This window comes from Piliocolobus tephrosceles, chromosome 20, assembly GCF_002776525.5.
Source record: "Piliocolobus tephrosceles isolate RC106 chromosome 20, ASM277652v3, whole genome shotgun sequence".
NCBI lineage: Eukaryota > Metazoa > Chordata > Mammalia > Primates > Cercopithecidae > Piliocolobus > Piliocolobus tephrosceles.
The window spans coordinates 19,783,431-19,805,344 of record NC_045453.1 but is presented as its reverse complement, the minus strand read 5'-3'; the positions used below and the strand labels follow the sequence as shown (position 1 = coordinate 19,805,344).

The window sequence follows — 21,914 nt, the reverse complement described above, 5'->3', positions numbered from 1 at the left end:
GCCCTGCTTTTCCACAACCACACCAACTGTGTTATCAAACATTGCTTATCTCTGTCTATCTTATGGGTATAAAACAGCATCTCATTGCTGTTTAAAATTTCATTTCTTTCAAGAATACTTCTAGTTCTGCTGATGGTTTTCTTATTGAAATTACCTCCTTCTTACCCTGTCAACTCCACAAGATAAGAGAATGCTTAGTAAGGTAAAAACAGATAGATTATGAGTCAGGAAATCTGGGCTGGAGTCCTAGATGGTTTGCTTCATTCATTGGTGACCTGGAAAGTTTCTCCTGCAACCCCAGGTTGGAGGCCTCCTTTCTTGTGAAATGATGGGTTGTTAGGAAATTAAAGAGGAAAGAATGAACACATAAAGGCTCTGAGCGAAGTAATTAAAGCACACATCTCTTTTATCCTCACATCAGTCTCACACGAAACAGGCAATATAGTACTTCTCTCATTTTAAAGATGTGGGAATTGAGATTGCCAATCCATTGGACTGGGGTCTTGCAATTGGCAGATAACTCTGAAGTCAAGGTTCCTTATCTTGATGCTTCTCAATAATAGGTGTGAGGGGTTTTAAGCCATTGATGGTGCCAGACTTTAGTAACAACAATGATGGCAGCAACAAGCAATATTTATACAGCACCTTCTTTTTGCTCAGTCCACCAGGAGTGGTTAACGTTGCATTGGGTACAGTCGGCCTCACTGTGCACCTAAAGTAAAATCTAAACTCTGCAGTGCAGTGACCCCCAAGGCCCTGTGTGGGCTCTGCCCACCCCTCCGACCTCACTGCCTTTCCTGGGCTCCTTCGCTTACTTTGCTCAAGCCATATGCTCAGACACTGTTTGTTTCAGTGATGGGATGGAAAGCCGAAATCGGAAATATCACTGCTTGCTCAGCCAGTTCCCTGATGATGAAATCCAGGTTGATTCCAGTTTTTACTATTACAATCCAAGATGAAATGTACATACTTCCTCCAGCAATGTCACAGTGTTTGTCATGACAGAAATTGCTGCATCTAAGGATGCCTACATTGTCCATTTTAAATAGATACAGACAAACTTCAACAACGTCTTTGGACTCAAAGCCTTTGCATATGTTGCTTCCTCTGCCTGGAACCCATACCTCCCTCTTCTCTATTAGGCAAATATTGTTTGCCTAGAAAGGCCTTCTATGACCTAAGTCAGCCCTGAGTAGCATGCAGTTCTCCTGCCTGGCACTCATCCCAGTTCACTGCTGAACCTCTGCTCTCTGTTTAGGCTGGAGGCTCCAGGAGGGCGGGGCTGGGTCCCTCTTGTACCCTGAAGTCTCCCCATATGTGGCTCCCTGTCTTGCACACAGTAGGTGCTTAAAAACTGGTGAATGAATGACTATGAAAGAAAAGAAAATAAAGTTTTTCACCTCTTCTTTTGTTTGCTGAAGTGGTTGGATCATAAAATTCTAATCCATGAGAAAAAGAAGAGAATATGAAAATGGCAAAGGCACACGAGGGCCTTCATCCCGTAAGTCTGCTGTCCAGACTGCAGTCCATGCATCAGTCACAAATTCAGAATGAGAAAGTCAGACACTGAGAAGTAAACATGCAGAAACTTTTGCAGCAACTTGGCATTGTTCTGACATCTAAGGCTATTTCTCCAGACTTGTATTTAGTATGCTTTTAAAACATTTTAATCTGGCCCGGTACGGTGGCTCACACCTGTAATCCTGGCACTTTGGGAGGCCGAGGTCGGTGGATCACTTGAGATCAGGAGTTCAAGACCAGGCTGGCTAACATGGCGAAACCCCATCTCTACTAAAAATACAAAAATTAACTGGGAGTGGTGGTGCACACCTGTAATCCCAGCTACTCAGGAGTCTGAGGCACGAGAATTGTTTGAAACTAGAAGGTGGAGGTTGCAGTGAGCTGAGATCACGCCACTGCACCCCAGCCTGGGCTACAGAGTGAGGCTTCATCTCAAGTAAATAAATAAATATTTTAATTTGATTTTTCTAGCAATTCATTTTATTTTACGAAAATATTAGTCCATAGTGGAATGGCAATGAAAAAGCAAAAACCTGAAAACTGGTCTTTTAAATCAGATGGAGAAACACTGCTCTAAGAGATTGTGTTCAAAGGAAATCTGGTCACGGTTTGGCCCAGAGACAGACTGATCTCATCAGCCCTCCTGCTCCCCAGCTATCTCTGATGAATATCTTCATACCAAAGAGAAAGAGGCCTCCGAAAAGGTGCTCGTGAACTATCTGCAAGTTCCACTGGCTTCCGCTCATGGAAGCACCAAAGTGAGTGTGTGGATTTCAGAGAGGGTGTCAAAACCAGACAGCCACTAAGCATTCATTCACTCATTCACAACTATTAGCTCAGCACCTGCAACAGGCCAGGAGATACAGATCTTGATGCTGGAGATACTGCAGTGGTTGGAGCTTACATGCTAGCGGGAGGAGAATGACAGTAGAAAAACAAGTAAAAACCCACAGTAGAGGAGAAGCATACAAAATACTTTTTGGGTAACACAAGAGACAACATGATTGGCTCCCAGACTCCCTGGCACTCAGCGGCACACACTTTTCCCTTCCATCTTATGAACCTCGCACTAACACAATTCTCCAAACGTGATTAAATCTTTTGGACTCCATTTAGAGTCTTATGGTGCTAAAAAGAAGAATGAGGCAGGGAAGGAGGTAGCAAAGTTGGTCAAGGGGAGTCGGGATTTGAAATTTCAAACAGAGTGATCCGGAAAGGTCCCATGGAGGATGAGGAAGAGGTCCCATGGAGGAAGAGACATTTGAACAAAGACCTGAAGGAAGCAAAGGAGCAAGATTTGTCGATACCCGAAGGAACACCTGTCTAGGCAGAGGGAAGGCATGTGCAAAGGTCCTGAGACAGGAGCGTACTCGGTATGTTGGATGAATTAACAGCAAGGAAGCCAGTGAGGCTAGAGTGGGGTGACGGCTGGGGAGAGGGTGAGTGATGAGGTCAGAAAGATCATCAGGATGGGGATGGGGCAAAGATACTGCAGTGGAAAACCTTTGGCTTTGATCCTGAGAGGGGCCCTGGAGGGATCTGAGCAGAGGAGAGACAGGAGATGGTTCGTGTTTAAAATATCAACAGCCCCCGAGCAGGTGCTCAGTGATGTGAATTCTGGATCAGCCCATGGCACTTGGCACAGTCCAGAGTCCTCGTTTCCTGTCCTGGCTCTGGGATATCACTGAGGCAGGTGCCCTCTGCTTTCCAAGCCTCAGTTTCCTCATGACTACAATGAGGGTTTTGGACCAAACGAGCGCTTCCCTATCTTCAATGTTGTGCACCATTTGTTTGGTTTCCCCGTATCCCAGCACCATCCATATAATGATTCATTTCATGTTATTTTTAAACATCAGGCCAGGCGTGGTGGCTCATGCCTGTAATCCCAGCACTTTGAGAGGCCGAGGCAGGCAGATCATTTGAAGCCAGGAGTTCAAGACCAGCCTGGGAAACATGGTGAAACTAAAAATACAAAAAATACAAAAAATTAGCTGGGTGTGGTGGCGCACATATGTAATCCCAGCTATTCAGGAGGCTGAGGCAGGAGAATCGCTTGAATGTGGGAGGCAGAGGTTGCAGTGAGCCGAGATCATGCCACTGCATTCCAGTCTGGGTGACAGAGAGAGACTGCATCCCCCAAAAAAATCAGCTCAATTTTAAAACTATTTGCTTGCCTTAAGCAATAATGACTAAGAAATCACAGGTTCCATATATATACACACACACACACACACACACACACACACACACACACACACATATAAACACACACATATATAGATATAAAGTACATATTAAAATAAATATATAACTACATTTTTTTTGAGACAGGATTTCACTCTGTCACTCAGGCTGGAATGCAGTGGCATGCTCACGGCTCACTGCAGCCTCGACCTCCCAGGCTCAAGTGATCCTCCCATCTCAGTCTCTCTAGTAGCTGGGATCATGTGTGTACCACCACGCCCGGTAGTTCTGGAGACTCAGCACCCAGAGGCTTTGAAGCTTCCATCTTCAGCCTGCTGGAATCGGAGCCCACCATGCCTGAAGAAACCCAGGAGGAAGGACCACATGAGAGGGAGGCCCCAGCCTGCCATCGCCATCAAGGCAGCCCCAGCCCACCTGCTGGCTGAGCACAGCAGCGTGAGAAGGACTGTGGGAGACCAGCAAGCAACAGGCCCACCTGGCCAGCCCACAGAAATAATTTGTCAGTGTTGTTTTAAGCCACTAAGTTCTGGAGTGGCTTTTTACACAGCCAGAGACAACAAAAATTCTTTACCATTATCCAGGATAGTGAAGAATGGTTATACCCCATGACCCAGAAATTCCTCTCGTAGGTTTTCACCCCTGGGAAATGCACAAAGATGCTGATCACAGCATCCTATGAAATGAGAAACAAAGCCCTAAAAGACTATCTAAAGAATGAGTAAATAAATTATGGTGCAGTCAAGTAGTGGAATATTATACAGTAGTGAAAATGAATGAACTACAGCTACTTGTATGAATATGGATACATTTTACAGACATAATGTTGGGTGGAAAAAGCAAGCTGCTAAAGAATCTGTACTAAAAGACACAAAGTAGGTAAATTTTAAAAAATGCTTAAAATACTCTACATTAAAGGTCAGCAAACTCCAGCCCATAGGCCAAATGTGATCTGCTGTTCATTTTTGTAAACAAAGTTTTTTGAGACATAATCATTCGTTTATGCTTTGTCTATGGCTGCTTTCATGATACAACAGCAGAGCTGAGTGGTTGAGATAGAGACTGTGATTTGCTGAGACAAAAATATTTACTATGTGGCTCTTTATAGAAAAAGTTTGCTGATCTCTTCTACATAAAGAAGTGCCGGGGAATGATAAACATGAAATTTGGGGGCACAGGAATCTTTGAGAGGAAAGGAAGGCCACCTCCCTTTATTTTTTAAATTGAACGGTCAGTTCATAGGTGTCGTAGTATTACTCTACTATGTATGTCTTTAATATTGCATAATAAATTGAGGAAAAAATACTCAATACTCTGTCCTTGCCTCTAGTTTGCTCAATTGTGTTATTTCCTGCAGCTATTTAAACAAAGTAAATAGCACTATTTGCCAAGGAGCAATGAAAAAAGTTTCCTGACAAGATTCAACAAGGTTTGTCCAGATGATGAGCAAACACGGCTTGCTCAGGCACAGGCAGATATAAAGGGAAACGGCTTTTCATCCACCTGTTATTGTTCAGTGACATGGACATTCTGTGTGTGTGTGTATGTGGCAGCCTCGCTTCTACTGGGACAGGTGACATTTGTTGAGCATTTCTCTTGGGGTGGGCCCTGGTAAGGAAGCCCTTCATCTAGATCATGGTCAGTGGACCAGTCCACTGCCCGTTTGTGTAAATAAAGTTTTATTGGAACGCAGATACACACATTAGTTTACATATGGTCTGGCTACTTTCATGCCACAATGGCAGAACTGAGTAGTTGTGATAAAGATCATATGGATCACAAAGTAGAAAATATTTACGACCTGCGCCTTTACAGAAGAAGTTAGCCAACCCCTGGTGTAGATGATCTCATTTAATCCTCCCAGCAATCATGAGAGGGGTAGACTTAGTATTACTCCCATTGTATGAACGTGAAAACTGAGGTTTAGGGAGGGGAGGCTGCTCCCTCAGAGTCTTGCAGCCTGCAACAGGCAAGAGTGGGATGTGAATCCGGGCAGCAGAGTTCCAGGACATGTGCTCTTATCATCTACACTGTATCATCCAGGAACAGACGCTCCAAAAGTAACTGAGACAGTAAAATAACTTTGCACCAAATTGATTTCCATCTGATGCCATGTTTTGTCTGGGAACAGGGCTAGTTTTCTCTTTTATGTGAAAAAGAATATGGCTTCATTTTTCTTGGCTCTCAGCCAAGCAGGGTAACTTATGTGTGATTGTATTCTAAGCCTTCTAGCACAGGAGGGGAAGAAAGTTAGAAAAGATGCCCACACCTGTTGGCCGAGGTCTGTCATAGGTAATCCCCCAGGATTTACAGAATGCACAGCCAGGCGTCGGAACCCCACGGGTGAGGGCTCGGGGTCCAGAGTCAGGCTACCCGGGCTTAATTCTACCTCTGCCACCAACCAGCTGGGTGACCTTGGGTAAGTTATTTAACCTCTCTGAGTCTCTGTTTCTTTATCGCTCAAGGGAGGATAATGAGGTGACCTTCCTCGTAGGGTTGAGGTGGGGATTAAAGGAATTAGTGGAAATAAACCAGTGTGAGTGACAGGAAGTCAACGATGGTGACGATTACTAAGCCTGGTCTGATGCCTCGACAGGACCTATCAATTCCGCCTCTAGAGTTGCTCTTGATTCTGTCTACATGTGTCTGTCCGCTGCCATGGCCTCGCCCCAGGCCTCCAACATTTCCTGCTCCAGGCTTCATCTGTCTCCCAACCGGCCTTCCTGCTTCCCTTCCTGATTCTCTTCCTGATTACATCTGAGCCAAACACACCACAGCAGACAGTGTGATCTTTAAAACCTAGGCTGGGCACGGTGGCTCATGCCTGTCATTGCAGCACTTTGGGAAGCAGAGATAGGAGGATTGCTTGAGGCCAGAAGTTCAAGACCAGCCTGGGCAACAAAGTGAGACCCTGTCTCTACATAAAAATAAAAAAAAATTAGCCAGGGGAGGTAGTGAGTGTCTGTAGTCCCAGCTACTCATGAGGGTGAGGGAGGAGGACTGCTTGAGCCTGGGAGGTAGAGGGTACAGTGAGCTATGATTGCACCGTGGCACTCTAGCCTGGAAGACAGAGCCAGACCCTGTCTCTAAAAATAATAAAAATAAGAATAAAATTTTAAAAAACCCCATGTAAGTTGTATCCTATTACCTACTGCTTATAAACCCTCTAGTGGCTTCCAGTCTCACTTGGAACAGAACCTCAAATCTTTCCTGGGCCTCGGAGGCCCCGCCCACCTCACTCACCTCATCTCCCATCGTGCTCTAGCCATTGGTCTTCTCAGAATTGCCAAGTTCCTCCCCATTCCCAGGGGCTGCCCCTCTGCTTGGACGCTTTCCTGTCTATGCCTGCACATGGCCCTCTCTCAGTTCTCAGCCGAATCCGTTCCTTATTTAAAGGCCTTTCCCGGCCCTAGAACGTAAAACAAGTCTTTGCTTCCTTTATGCCATGCATCATAATTTGAAATTACACATACAGATTTAAAAATCTGGGGCCAGGTACAGTGTTGTTTCTTCCTGCCTCCTTTTCCTTTGTGAACCACCCCTTCCTCACCTTCAGATCAGTTGTTTTGGGTGAGGCTGACCTGACCCCTGGTTCTGTGGGTGGACATGTGGTCAAATATGCACCTATCTTCTTGGATGGATATGGGAGTCCAGTAGAGAAATTCCTGGGGCTCTGCAGGAAGTCCTAGACAGTGGGGGCTCTCTTTTTGGGGGGGCAGTGCAGCCTGAAACTGCCAGGGCTGTCTTTGCCACCACAGTGGGAGAGACTGCCTGAGCCTGAGGTCCTCAGATAGGGAAGCAGAGGCTGAGTCCTGATATCATTCCTTGAGGACCTGGACCCAGGCCTGCCTGAAGCCAGTGCCCTAGGTTTTCCCAGCTACATAGGCAATAAACTCCTGTTTCCTCCAGCTGATTAGCTTGGGTTTCTGTCACTTGCTACTAAAAGGGCTTTGGTTAAGATATCAGCTAGGACGGGAGGGAACAGCTTGACTCAAGGTCAGAGGCAAGGGCAGGTGGGCATGGACGGTGAGCCAGTTCGCAAGTCTTCAGTTCTTAGCTGTAAGATGTGAACAGTCAAGGGTGGAGGTCTGTTGTTTCTGCCCCGTCCCCCACCACATCCATTTCTTCTTCTTCCAATACAACCACTCTGTTTTCCTTTAAGGAAACCACTCCTCCTGCACAGATAATCCACAGGCTTCAGCTTCCTTATCTCCATCACCCTGTTCTCCTTGCCTTGCTATAAGCATCGTTACATGACCCAATTTGGGCCAATGAGGGCTAATATGGGATTCTGTTGGAACTCCTGGGAAAGATGAGCTCTCCTTCCACTAGGCATGTGGAGCTAAAAGGATGCAAACCTTGAGTGGACAGGCACCACCTCTGCTGTCATGCAGGGAGAACTTGCTGGGAGCATCTGAAGATGGAAAGAGACTTACTCCTCATGATGACACTTTAGCACCTAGATCAAGCCATACCTGATGAGGGTTGTATCCACAGATCTCTCAGTATGCAAATCATTCAGTTCCGATTTTCCCTAAACCAGCTTGGGTTCAATTTCCAATTCTTGCCATCAAAAAGGGTCTTGATATTATAGTCTATAGAATTTGAACCATATTTAAAGTGTTACTCTTTTCCCTTTATCTCTAATCCAGAATCAGGTTGGTTGTGTTTATCAATCCACATTTAGCTGAGACAATAGTGCAGAACAAAGACCATGATTTGGGGACCGGAAGAGGAGAGTGAGGACTTGTTTGCTACTCACTGTAGGAAGGGATTCCATAGGCTTGTGCTGGAGGTGGGTAAGCTGTATAGGGGGTAGCCTGCTGGATCCCCGCACTGTACTGCGTCTGGCCGTAGGCTGCCATGGCTGTGGAAGGCTGGCTGGGGAGGACACGTGGGCAAGATCTGTGTGGAAAGAGAGAAGATTAAATCTCCAAGCCCAGTCTGGCACCCCTTCTTCCTTATCTTGATATCAACACCCCCATTTTTCTTTGGGGTTCTACTCTTTCCAGAGCAGAGACAACGTACATGTTCACCAAATTCCATTTCATTTTCCTCTTCCAGGGAAGCAGGAAGATTACATTTTCTGTCTCCTGTACAGTCAGATTCAGCTGTGTGACTGGGTTCAGCCCCATAGAATGTAAATAGATATGCTGTAAGCCACTCGCAGGCCTGGCCAATGGACACATCCCCTGCAATCCTCCTGTCCTTTCTTCTCTTTTGACAGCAACTGTGGAGGGCACAGGTTAAGATGGCAGAGCCATAATATGGAAACACCCTGGATCCCTGAGTCAGCTTGTGGAGGAGAGAGAGCTGCCCTGGAAGGTTTCACCTCATCCACATTGGACTTCATGTGAGTAAGAAACAAACCTTTGTTGTGTGAAGCCACTGAGATGTCAAGGTTTACTGATTACTGTAGCGTAGCCTATCCTACCCCGATTGTCCTAATTTAGATACCTTCTCAATTGACTGCAGCTTTAACAGGGCTGTCAATCAAGATGTCTTGCTCTTAGCTAAGGGGTGGGGACATGATGCAAGATCCTCCAATCAGACTCTGTCTTGGGAATTTAAATCCTCCATATTGCTTGAATGCTGAATCTGTCCTATTCTTAATCTCTCTCAAGGCCTGATTATTTCATTTATGTTGTGAGCTACTCCAGATATTCCCCCAAAAGTTCTTTTAGACTTATATCAGCCAGAGTTGATTTCTGTTGCTTGCAACCAAAGACCACAAATGGGTTCTCTACTCCATGGAGAACAACAGGTTCTATAATGGGCTAGGATGTACAGGGTTCCCTACTTAAGATACTTGTACTGTGGGTGCTGCCAAGCACTGTGTTTTTTACTAAGGGTTGGGAATTATGTCACATGCAACTGGTATGTACATTATATCTCACGGATGCTCTTATGAAATTCCTGGGGTGGAGGCTCTTATCTCTCCTGGTTTAGAGATGAGGAAACCAAAGCTCAGAGAGCTGAAAACACAGCTACAAAGTGGTAAATACAGAGTTTAAACGAAGGAGTCTGACTGCAGAGCCCATGCTTGGAACCATGAATCTGCTATTTCTCACAGGACTGGGATTCATCCAGCCCTGCAGATAGCAATGAAGTCAGTCAAGGTGAGTTGTTCAAACACAAAGGGAGCAAAATGGTGGCCTAGGGGCCACATCCAGTGCACAGATCCATGGATATAATTTCTTTGGCCACTGAAGTTATTTTTTTTTCCTAATTTGAAATTGTTGCTAACATTTGAAAACCAGGTTACATGCACACATACACACACACACGCACACACACGCAGGCATGCACACACACACACTCGCTTTGTCTCCCTTCTCTTGAAAACCAGGTGCTTTAGCATACCTGGGTCTGCACTCCTGTGTGGTGCTATCAATAAGCTGAATTTGAGCAGCAGCCACTTCTTGAGACTGAATCACACCCTGTCTGCAACAATCCCTACAAGGGCCACTTCCCTTAGCGGTAAAGGTAGTTAATTCTCATGCCTACGTGCCAGGCACTGTCCTAGTTACTTCATGTGAATTGGCTCATTTAAACTCCACCACAACTGTGACAAGTCTTGGAGGTGATTTCTGTTTCTATTCCCATTTCACAGGTAAGAAGACAGAGGCAGAAAGGTGAATAACACGTCACAAGCACACGGCTGACACAGAATTTGAACCCTGGCTCCAGAGGCCACACCCTTAACCCCTCCACTCTGCCACCCTCCCCCAGACACCACAACTATGATGCGTCTAACTATCATAACCGGGTTAAGCGTACAGGTAAATGTTGATGAGATTCCTCAATCTGTGTCTGATTCAATTTTGGTTACATGACGTCACTTTCGTTAAAGCCTGTTTGCTTCCAGAGTTCCTCCTCCACCTGAGGCCTCATAGCAGGTGAATGCAAAAGTTTATGGAATTATAAACAGATGTCCCTATCCCCATCTTTCTTTTTGACTACTGCCACGATAAAGGGTTATTTGGGGGAACCTGTTGCAAAATGCATAAGAAACTCATTTGAGCTGGAGATATCAGTCCCATTTATCAATATTTCGGCTCTCTGGGGCACTGAGAAGCATGCAACCTGTAGAGCAGACAGCCTTATTTGAAAATGTTCCCAATTCACATCCTTCCTTAGAAGAGAAATAGAAGCTGGAGACCCAAGCCGATCAACTCCTGCTTGCCATCAAAACCCATCCAAGTGGCTCAGATTAAACACGGGCTAAAGTTAAAACCCAGAGGAAGGATGGTGGAGCTTTCTAACTCTGAGGCCTTAAAAAAGTTAGGTAGATTTAACAGTCCTCGGTTGCTACTAATACTCCCCAAAACATCTTCTGGAGGGAAAGGCAGGCAAAGAAAATGCCTTCCTTATCAACAGCTGCTCCAATGTTGGAGAAGAAGGATGATTTCCAGATGCTGAGGAGCTCACCACCTAGCCTGAGGGGCACCCAGGGCATGGCATGCAGCAGCAGGCTCAGGATGGCTGCTCCCAAGGGCAGCACCCAGAGGGCTCTGGGCAAGGCCATCCCAGCACTGAGCTCCCACTGCCCCAGCATGTGCCTGTGGTGGAGCATTTATGGCACCAGGTTGAGATCTCTGATTTCCTGGTTTAGCTTCCCCACTAGACTAGCTCTCCAGGGGCAGAGACTGCATCTCATCCATCTCCAAGTTTCCAGGGCTCAATGTGGGGTTAGGTACTGAGGAATGATGTGTGAGTGGTAGAGGAGGAAGAAAGCATGCATGCACACGTATGTTCATTGCAGCACTATTTACAACAGGTAAGACATGGAATCATCCCAAATGCCCATCAATGATAGACTGGATAAAAAAAATGTGGTACATGTACACCATATGCAGCCATTTAAAAGGACATATGCAGCCATTTAAGAGGAACAAGATCATGTCCTTCGCAGGGATATAGATGAAGCTGGAAACCCTTATCCTCAGCAAACTAACACAGGAACAGAAAACCAAACACTGCATGTTCTCACTTATAAGTGAGGGCTGAACAATGAAAACACATGGACACAAGGAGGGGTACAACACACACTGTGGCCTGTTGAGGGAGGGCAGGGGACAGGGAGAGCATCAGGAAGAATAGCTAATGCATGCGAGTTTAATACCTAGGTGATAGGTTCACAGGTGCAGCAAATCACCATGGCACATGTTGACCTATGTAACAAACCTGCATGTTCTGCATGTGTATACTGGAACTTAAAATAAAATAAAGAAATGATGAAAGCAGGAAGGGGAAAAAGGAGAGAGAGGTGGAGAGAAAAGGATGAGGGACAAAAGGGGAAGGAAGAGAGGAAGGGAAAGAGAAAAAGGGAGAGAGAAATAAGGATAGAAAGAAGGGAGCCTGTAGTCCCAGCTACTTGGGAGGCTGAGGCAGAATTGCTTGAACCTGGTAGGCAGAGGTTGCAGTGAGCCGAGATTGCGCCACTGCACTCCAGCCTGGGTGACAGAGCAAGACTCTGTGTTGGGGTTGTGGGGAGGGAAAGAAGGGAGGCTGAAAAGAAGGGAAAGGAAAGGAATGAGGAAAGGAGAGAAAAAGATGGCAGGGGGGGGGGAAGGGAGGAAGAAATTGAGAAATTTCCTATGCATGGGAAAGGAGAGGAAGGAGAGAAAAAAAAGAATTTTTAAAAAAGAATGAAGAGAAGAAAGAAGAAAATAATAGCGAAGACTCTGAGGACACTCTGTTCCAGGCCCCATTCTAAGTGTGTTTTACCTGCTTTTGCTGTTTCGTGGGGTTAGGCAGGATGACTGTCCCCCTCTCCCAGATGGGAAGGCTCAGGCCCAGGGAGGTGGAGTGACTTGCTCAAGCTCACTCAGCTGGGAAGTGCTGAGGCCGGGATTCCTATTCAGGGAATCTGGCTCCAGGGATTCCTATTCAGGGAATCTGGCTCCAGGGCCCTTTCTCCTAACCTCTACCTTCCAAGAGAGAAGAAAAGGAGGGTGTGTGAGCAAGAGACAGGTGAATGGCACTCACCTGGAGAAGAGCTGGGACACTCTCAGGGGGGCTGATCTGGTGATGCCTGGAGGAGAAAAAGAACAATTGGAAGGGTTTTAGTGATTAGGGTGATGTTCTGCAGAGGTGGTGAGTTCAGACACCACTTAAGCAGGAGTAGACTTGGAGGGGTGCTGCCCGCGGCTTTCTCCACCACAGATGCTTATCTGAGGTGCCACATCTCAGCACTTTTCTTCTTGAGGAGTTCAGAACCCTTTCTAGGTGCGCTTTGTCTCCAGGCAGTTGAGGAAAAATGACATATAAAGAATCCATAGCATCTTGAAACGTCAGAGTAGAGTCCATTTCTCCATCTATGTACAGATGGCGAAACTGAGACAGAAGGAACGTGCTTGAGCCAGGTCACATGACTAGGCAGCAGCACAGCTGGGAAGTGGAACAAGCCGGTGCCATTTCCACTTCTGGATGGAAAACCGCTCCCTTCCCTCCTCAAAAGCAATCCCCAAGAACCCCAGCATGGCCGACATCGGCTGGCTTTGCTCATCCTATGTCCATTTCCCTTCTTCTAATGACATCGCTTTGATGTTCCTCCCCTGCCTCCTCACTTCCAGTCCATGCGGTGCAGGTGCAGCTGACCTCAACACTTTAGGGGAAGGAACCTCTTGGATCATCTCCTGAGCTCCACCTAGGGTGGTGGAACAGAGAGATGGATGAGACCTGGGCTCCTGATGCAGGTACCTTACACCCAATCCCTCGGCATGCAATGTCCAATCATCGATGGGAGGCAATATGCAGGCGGTGATGAAAAGGTGACAGAGTTAAGCTGGGAGAGACATTTGCCAGAGGATAATTTCACATAGGGACAGTGCACTGGGAAGTACTTTTGTGCTCCATCATCTTGAACAATGCAACTCAATGTCCTCATTGCAGAGTCCTGGACAAATTCTAGATAATGTGTGTACTGATGGCAACAGCGTCAACCTGCCAATGCCCACTCCCTGTTCTGTAGTGCAGTGGCCGTGTCATCATCGCACCCTAAGGCTGTGGAGCTCAGAGCCTGTCTCAGCCTCTGTGCTGGAGGCTGAGGAGACCAACGTGCACTTCCAACTCTGCCACTTCCTAGTTATGAGACTTCAGGCAGGTTGCCTCGATCTGTGGGCCTCAGAGCTTCCCCCTCTGCAATGGGGATGAAAATACTTATCTTGCAAGGACAGGAGAGGATGAAATGAGATGATGCCGATAGCCATCATTTACCCAGTGCTTTTCACGTGCCAAGCTCTCTTCTAAATTCTTTACCTGGATTAATTATTTTAATCCTCATAACCACCCTATGAGAAAGGTTCTATTCTCATCCTCAGACGAACAGCTGTAGGCACAGAGATCTTAAGTAACTCACCCAAGGCCACGCAGGAAGTATAGCGTGGATCTGTGACCTGAACCCAGGTGGTCTGGCTCTAGAGTCTGTCTTCTCAACCATGACACTACGGCTGACAATGACAGTCATTGTCATAAGAGCAACTGGCATTCACTTAGAGGTTGACTATGTGCCAGGCCCTTGTTAACTGCGTATAGACAGGCTCTCACTGAGTCTTCACAACAATGCTCTGAGCATGCAACGCTATTAACCTCATTGTACAGATGAAGAAACCGGGGCTCCGAAGGTCAAGTGCCTTGTTCAAGTCACACAGCCATGGGCAAGGGAACTGGGACTTGAACCCAAAAGCTGTGTGAGTCCAAGGTCAACACTCTTAATTCCCTCCCTCTGGCTGAGTGAAATTCTGTTCAAGCCCCAAACCACTGGGGTCGGGGCGGGGGTGGTGGTCTTGAAGTTCATTTAGAGAGTCATAACTGGACTTAAGAAAAGGAGAATTGCCTATTTTATGATATACGACGGCAACATGTATCGCCCATAGTAAGAAGGGATTGTGTAACACTTTTGTTGCAGGTACAGGTGTGAGAATGTGTTGTGTGTGCGTGTGTGTGAGTTCAACAATGCAGAAATATATTTCGCATTATGTATCACATTCCAAGAAAAGGTTAGAACAGCAGCAGCCGAATGTCAAGGAAAGCCCCTGGCACACAGTAGGTGCTCACTCAATGCTGATTTCCCTACCCTGGGTTTGCTCCTAGGCGGGGTGTCCTGTACCCCATCACCCCTTCTTCCTCCTCCCGCAGGGTTTGAGAATGAACTGTCTGTCTCATTCTGAAGCAGCCACAGTCTCATTCCTGGTAAAAGCCCATGACTTGAGTGCATTTAGTACTGCATAAGTTACTGAATTAAACATTTTGAATGTTTTCTTTCATAAATATGTAAATATTCATAAAAATCTAAATCTATGGGAACAACATTCCTATGGGCTCGAATTAACTCGGCATTCCATAAATCGGAGGCAAGCGTCTTTTCTGCCAATCTCCATGGCATGATTTGCATGTTTGCCTCACCCAGCTCCTTTTCAAGCTTCCACCCAGTTCCTCTGAATTGTTGAGCAACCTGCCTTCCCCAGGCAGACAGGTTCCCCTCCCCCACTACGCAGACCTGTAATATTCTCCCTTTCCCACCCCAGTAACCTCAGGAAGACTGTGCAAGCGAGAAACAGGCATTTGTAAGTGCAAAGAGATTTTCCTCTGGCAATTGTGTGATTTTTGAAAAACATAGGCTTTTTTTCCTGTTGTCTGCTGGTATCAATCACATTTAACCTTTTCATCCCAGGACACCCGGGGGAATTGAGAAACTGGAGAGTGAGTGTATTAAACTCTATGTGGAATGATCTTCTTCTTCCCTTTCTGCTTCCTTTCTCCATGGTTAGGGTGGTGTGGACTTCATTGATCATCTTTATCATTAATACACATGATAAGGCAGGGCTCTCTAAGCTCCTTTCCTCCTTTGGGAGCCTTGGATGGGACAGTGTCAAGGGTAGAGATTCTTTTCTTTGGCACAGAGGTGGGCAGGGACTGCCCAGGAGCAGAGAACGCCTTTCTTCTTCTTGCGCACTTGCTGGTGGTCCAGAGCTCTTAGTCCTCAGAGGTCACGTGGACCAGGAAGTCCACCCTGCAGGTGTTGTAGCCAAATGTCATCACAGTATCAGGAAGTAGGCTTGACCAACTGGTGGTTGTGGGCAACGCCAGCCCCGGTGCAACAGGTGGAGAAGTGGGCATCACTGTCACAGTTGCAAGCAACAACGTGGTCTTCAGTGTAGCCCAGAATTTCTTTCAATGACCCAGGTGCCTGCAGCACCATTTTCTTGATGTTCCTGTGCTCAATAGCTTTTTCTAGATGGCAGGTCAGATCCTGGACAGACACACTGAGGGTGGGGATATAGGAGGCTGTATCAGCAAGCTTCCCATTCAGCTCATGAATGACCTTGCCACAGCCTTGGCAGTGCCACTGAATACACTCTGAACAGTCTCATGGCCATCGCACCACAGCTTGCCAGAGGGGCAGAGAGGGCACAGGCAGTGGTCATGAGTACCTTTGTGATGCCATGGTTGTCATAGATCCTTTTGGGGGGACAAGCAGATGGCTTGCTGGAAATCTTAGAGGGAGTAGGTCACCCCCATCTCGAACACAGGCCATCAGCACAAGGGACAGAGATGATGCCCCTTTGATGCCACTCTTCAGGTGAGCCTCAAGCATCTCTAGGGTGATGAAGGCACCTTCTTCAGTGGCAGCAATGCTGGCAGCAGTGGCCCCCTTTGGAATCTGGTGCCTGGCAGATGGAGATGAACTTCCCACTGATCATAGCTTTCTGTTCTCAACCTTGTTGGTGCCATTGAACTTGCCATGATGGATTCATATTGAACCATGTAGGCTATGAGGTCAAGGTCAACGCAGGAGTCATTGATGGCAACTTAGATCCACTTTGCTGGTAGTGAAAGCAGCTCTAATGAGCTGGCGCCCAACAGAACCAAATCTGTTTACTCTGAGCTTTGCCCCTTCTTCATCCTCCCCCAGGGCTTGAGAATGGACCCACAGGATAAAGGGGCTGCGGCTAATGCATAATGGGCCAGCTGGCTGCCAAGTAGGGAGGACAGAGTGCCTCCTCTATTTCCTTCTGAATTTTAAACTCTAAGCCTCCTCTTCTTCCCAAGCTTCCTAGGGGTGAGGAGAGAGGGATCCGCTGAGCAGATGGCCACAGCCTCTGGGCTGAGCTCATTCATTCATTCATTCAGTGCCAGGCATGAGTTCAGAACTGGGTTACAATAGCGAGTGTAATCCCCAGTGTTGGAGGAGGGGCGTGGTGGGAGGGGACTGAATCATGAGGATGGATTTTCCCGTAGCTTCATGTTCTCACGATAGTGAGTGAGTTCTATCATGTTCTCATGATTGTGAATTCTCACAAAATCTGGTTATGGTTGTTTAAAAGTGTGTGGCACCTGCCACCCCCTCTCTTCCTCCTGCTCCAGCCATGGAGGATATGCCTGCTTCCCTTTTGCCTTCCACCATGATTGTAAGTTTCCTGAGGCCTCCCGAGCCGTGCTTCCTGTACAGCCTGCGGAACTGTAAGCCAGTTAAAAGTCTTTTCTTTATAAATTACCCAGTTTCAGTTATTTCTTTATGGCAGTGCGAGAATGGACTAATACAGTGAGCCAAGGCAGTCAGGGTCCCTGTCTTTATGGGGCTGAAGCCTCCTGTCTAGCGAGTGAGATGGATGACAAACAAATAATCACACAAATGAGTACTTAACTGCAATTATAACAAGGTGCGAAGGCAGCGATGGACATTTGAGACCAGCGCACCTGGAACCAGGATTCACCTGGGGATCTTATTAAAACACAGGCTCTGATGGTCAAGGAAGCCTCCAGGTGATGCTGATGCTGCAGGTTCACAGACCACACTTTGAAGAGTGAGAGTTTAGACCACTGGCTAATACAAAATTACACATCACTAAGCATTATCACAATTTGGGGTTCATAAAAAGAAATCTCCATTTCAGAAGACACAAACTCAAGTGCGTATTGGGGCCACGAAGACAATATAAATGTGCAAAGCAAAAGATCCAGTTTCAAGCGAGGAAATTAAAGCTTCAGTCTGTGTGTACTGAGTGCACACTACGTGCAATTGTGTATGTGAGTGACTGTGTGAAGCAACTTACCCGAGGACACACATTCATTCTTGCAGTCAACAAATGTTTCATTCATTCACTGCAGTCAACAAATGTTTATCATGCACCTACTATGGGCCAAATCTACAACCCATTCTCATAATTTGTTGATGTTCTTTCCAAAGAAAACACATAGGCTTAAGGGGTCAGATCCAAATTTAAATCCTGGCTGTGCTGCAATACAGCCATGAGACCTTGTGCCCTTCACCTCTTCCCTCTGAGTCTCAGTTTTCTCATCTGCAAATTGGGGCAATATCTTGCACATATGCAGATGGGACAGGTACCTGACAAGTGGTTAAGTGCTCAGCACAGAGGAGCTATTATTAGCTTCAGCTCTCCTGGGGGCCCTTGGTTAAGCCACTTAAATTCATGAGCCCAATTTGAATGTTCACACTTTTTTCACCTCTCACTGGGAGGATTAAGAAGCTAATGATTCTGAAAGCAGCAACCGCTGTTATGTTGCCTAATTGGACCCCAGGGGCCGGCTTCTAAGGGATCCCCCAGTGAGATGAGACAATTTGTAGTGCCAACGAGACGTCTTGAGGCAGGTCTCTGCTATAAAGGTATACGTCTGTAAACTGTATCAGTTCATCTTCCTCGTGTGGGTGGTTTAAATCACTCCCATACTAGGGACAGGGACAGCTGGAAAGACACCACGCTAGGCGTCCAGAAGTGTGTGTCCCAATTCTGACTCTCACTGAGAGGCTCTGTGACCATGGGCAAGCCCTTTGTCTCTTGTGGGAGGTGCCACTGAGGACAGAAAGGAACGAGGCGGCAAGTCCTAGAGTGCGATGGTTTTTGGGAGTCCATAAATACTCCCTCTTTGACTGAAAACATGGCAAATTAATTTTATGCACATTAGAATCACAACAAGACCATCAAAGTCATAACTTTTCATTTCTGGAACTGGTTTAAGTCATCCTTTTAAAATGAATTTATTTCAAAGGAGTTGTTCTAAAGAAACAACAGGCCGGGCACTGTGGCTCACGCCTGTAATCCCAGCACTTTGGGAGGCCAAGGCAGGTGGATCACCTCAGGTCAGGAGACCAGCCTGGTCAACATGGTGAAACCCTGCCTCTACTAAAAATACAAAAATTAGCAGGGCATGGTGGTGGGCACTTGTAATCCCAGCTACTCGGGAGGCTGAGGCAGGAGAACTGCTTGAATCTGGGAGGCAGAGGTTGCAGTGAGCCGAGATCGCACCACTGCACTCAAGCCTGGGTGGCAAGAGTAAAACTCAGTCTCAAAAAAAAAAACCAAAAAACAAATTAGTGCCAAGTGGCCGTAGAGGTGGTCTGAATACATGACAGAAAGTGGCTCGAGACTGTGACATTTGTGAGCTACTGCCATCAATGGAAGTTCTTTACCTGTGGAGGCTACGATGGGATTAATAGCACCCTTTGCCCCCACAAAACGGGATTTCTGTTCCACACAGGTAGAGGTTGTTCTGGGTGTGAACAACTACAAAAGCCTTAAAGGTGAGAAGGATGAAGCTGACATGTGGTTCCCCAGGCCAGTACCTGGGCGAAGCTCTGGGCAGCTCAGCCTGGCTTGGATGAAATGAATCAAAACCCATCAGCTCCAGGTTGGAACCGGTGAGACTGAAACTGAAAATGAGGTCTTGTCACGCCCAGGGCAGAGGAGGTGCAGGAAGTGAGAGCAGTTCCTTGGAAACACTTAATGAGATTAGAGCATCAGTTTCTGAAAAATGCATTTGCATTTTAAAAGAAAAATTTTCCTCTATTCAGGGTAACTCCCCACCACCCCTTCCCTGAGACAGGATACAATTCAAATCCATTTTTCCAGTGAATCGTAAAGAATAACAGGTAATATTTCTCAAGTGGTTCCTACAAACAAACCAGGGTTACTGTGCCAAGGACTGCATGAGCATGATCTCTTTATTCTCCACAACAACCCAGTAAGGAAATTATTATCAGTACGATGCAAATGTAGAAAATGAGGCAGGGGGAAGTGAAGGAAACTTTACTAAGGATTCAGAGCTAATATGCCTCTAAAGTTATCTGGGCTTCCTCAGCACCACTCTGTCTTCATCTACCTACCCCGTCTTCATCCACGCACCCCTTCACTCACCCAGAAATAATTTTTAAGGATCTACCATGAGCCAGGCACTAAGTTGCATGATAAACAGGAATAGAAATTTAAATATGTATATGTATATATGTTTGTATTAATATATGTAAAGTTTTTGGAGCACACTGCTGCCTCAGGGCCTTTGCACTTGCTGTCTTCTCTGTGCATAAGGCTCTTGTTCTGTGTAGCCATGTGGCACCGTCCCTTACCTCCTACAGGTCTTCACTCAAGTGTTATCTTCTCAGGGACCTCTTTTCTAGCCACCCTAACAAAAACTGCAACCCTCCACCCTGGCATTCCTCATCCTCCTCCCCTGCTTTTTTCCTTCACAGCACGCATCACCACGCAACGTGCTGTATACTTCTTTATCGTCATTGTCAGCTTTTTGCTTTGTCAGCACCCTAGTGTGGGCTCCATGAGGATAGGGTTTTCCATGCTGTCTCCCTAGGACTTAAAACCATGCCAGGCACATGGCTGATTAAACATTTGTTCAATAAATGAATGAACAAATGAAGGAAGGAAGGGGCAGTTCCTTTCATTAGGAAAGACCTCTCTGATGAGAACTGAGGGAGGGCTGGTCCTGCAGAGCCTGCGTGAAGACTGGTCCAGACAGAGGAAACAGCAGGTGCAAAGGCCCAGGGCACAGAATCATGCTTCTCAGTTAAAGCAAAGGAAAAGGGGCCAGCGGCTGGGCCCAAGGAGCAAAGGCGATAGGGAGGGAGATGAGTTTGGGAGGCTTCCAGGGATAGATAAGTAGGGCCTGGTGGCCAAGGATAAGGAATTCAGATCTTATTCTATACTTTTTAAACACACTTAGTGTATAGAATAAGTTTTAACTTAATATAAACCACCCCCTGTTTTAACTTATTTCATCCTCACATTGAGTCTGTGAGGTCGGTGGAATAATTACTCTCATTAAACAGATGGGGCAAATGGGTCTCAAGGAGGTTAGGCCACTAGCCAGGGTCCCACGGCCAGTAAGAAGCAGAGGTGAGAATGCAATGGAGCTTCTTGGCTCCATGCTCCCTCCAGAATCCCCCTGAGTGCAGGTCCCGTGACTCACGACTCTCTGGGGTCCTCCTTTGAGTAGGATCTTTGAAGCCACCTAGTAAAGACTCTGTAATAGAAGGAATGGCCCAGGAGGAGGGAGAACAGGAGGCCAGGCAGGGGGAGAGGCATAATCCGGCACTTGGGGGTCACGCTCCAGGGTGGAATGTCCCCTGCAGAGTCTCTGGAGCTCACCACCTGCCCCATGAGAAAGAAAGTGTGTGTGTGTAACCTGACCTCACTGGTGCAACCTGTTCCGAATTTGGGAGCAACCTCTCTCTGCCCCATCGCTTCCACCCTCAAAGCCTTCACCATGGCAGCCAGCTTGTTCCAGGGCAGTAGAAAGGGCACTGACAGCTCCAAGTCACAAACAGGAGTGTGTCTGTGGATTTCACGACTGCGAGAATTGAAGAGCTAGGCTCTGGAGACTCTCACGGCTTGGCAGAAAGTGAGTTAGAAATGGTTTACAAGGGGGAACTCTGGAACCAGAGTGCCTGGGTTTGATTCTGGTATGACTTTAACCTGGTTACGTAACTCCTCCATGCCCCAACTTCCATGTCTGTAAAATGGGCTCATAGCCTAGTCGTTGTATAATAATTAAATGAGAAACAGTACAGAGTACTGATCAGGAGAATAAACTCTGAAGTCAGACTATGTAGGTTCAAATCTGGGCTATCTGTGCCATCTCAATCAAGCTGCTTGACCTCTCTGCATTTTGGTTTCCTCATCTGTAAAATGGGGATAATAACAGGACCCACTTTTTAGAGTTGTGAAGATTAAATGAGTTAATAGAGTAATGCCAGGCACATGACAAGTGCCGAGTGTTTGCTCTGACGGTGATAGAGAGGGAGGAGGAGAATGAATCTAGACTTATGTTGCTTTGAACAGTGCCTGGCAGAAAGTAGGTGCTCATAAAAATGAAGGACAAAAGGGAGAGACAGGGATTCACCTACAGGACAGCTGCCTCTCAGCTCCTACCAGTGG

At 46.7% G+C, this 21,914-nt stretch overlaps 1 protein-coding gene across 2 annotated transcripts in view; it reads right to left on the bottom strand.

Annotated features, from left to right (window-relative positions):
• EYA2 (EYA transcriptional coactivator and phosphatase 2) overlaps positions 1 to 21,914 on the bottom strand; it is a 298,967-nt gene that overhangs the window by 180,499 nt on the left and 96,554 nt on the right. For both annotated transcript variants that reach the window (XM_023192487.1, XM_023192486.2), the window contains exons 3-4: positions 12,715 to 12,760; positions 8,486 to 8,628 (exon numbers count right to left, since the gene is read on the bottom strand). In XM_023192487.1, coding sequence (XP_023048255.1) covers positions 8,486 to 8,628; positions 12,715 to 12,760 — 189 coding nt within the window. The remainder of the gene's footprint in view (positions 1 to 8,485; positions 8,629 to 12,714; positions 12,761 to 21,914) is intronic.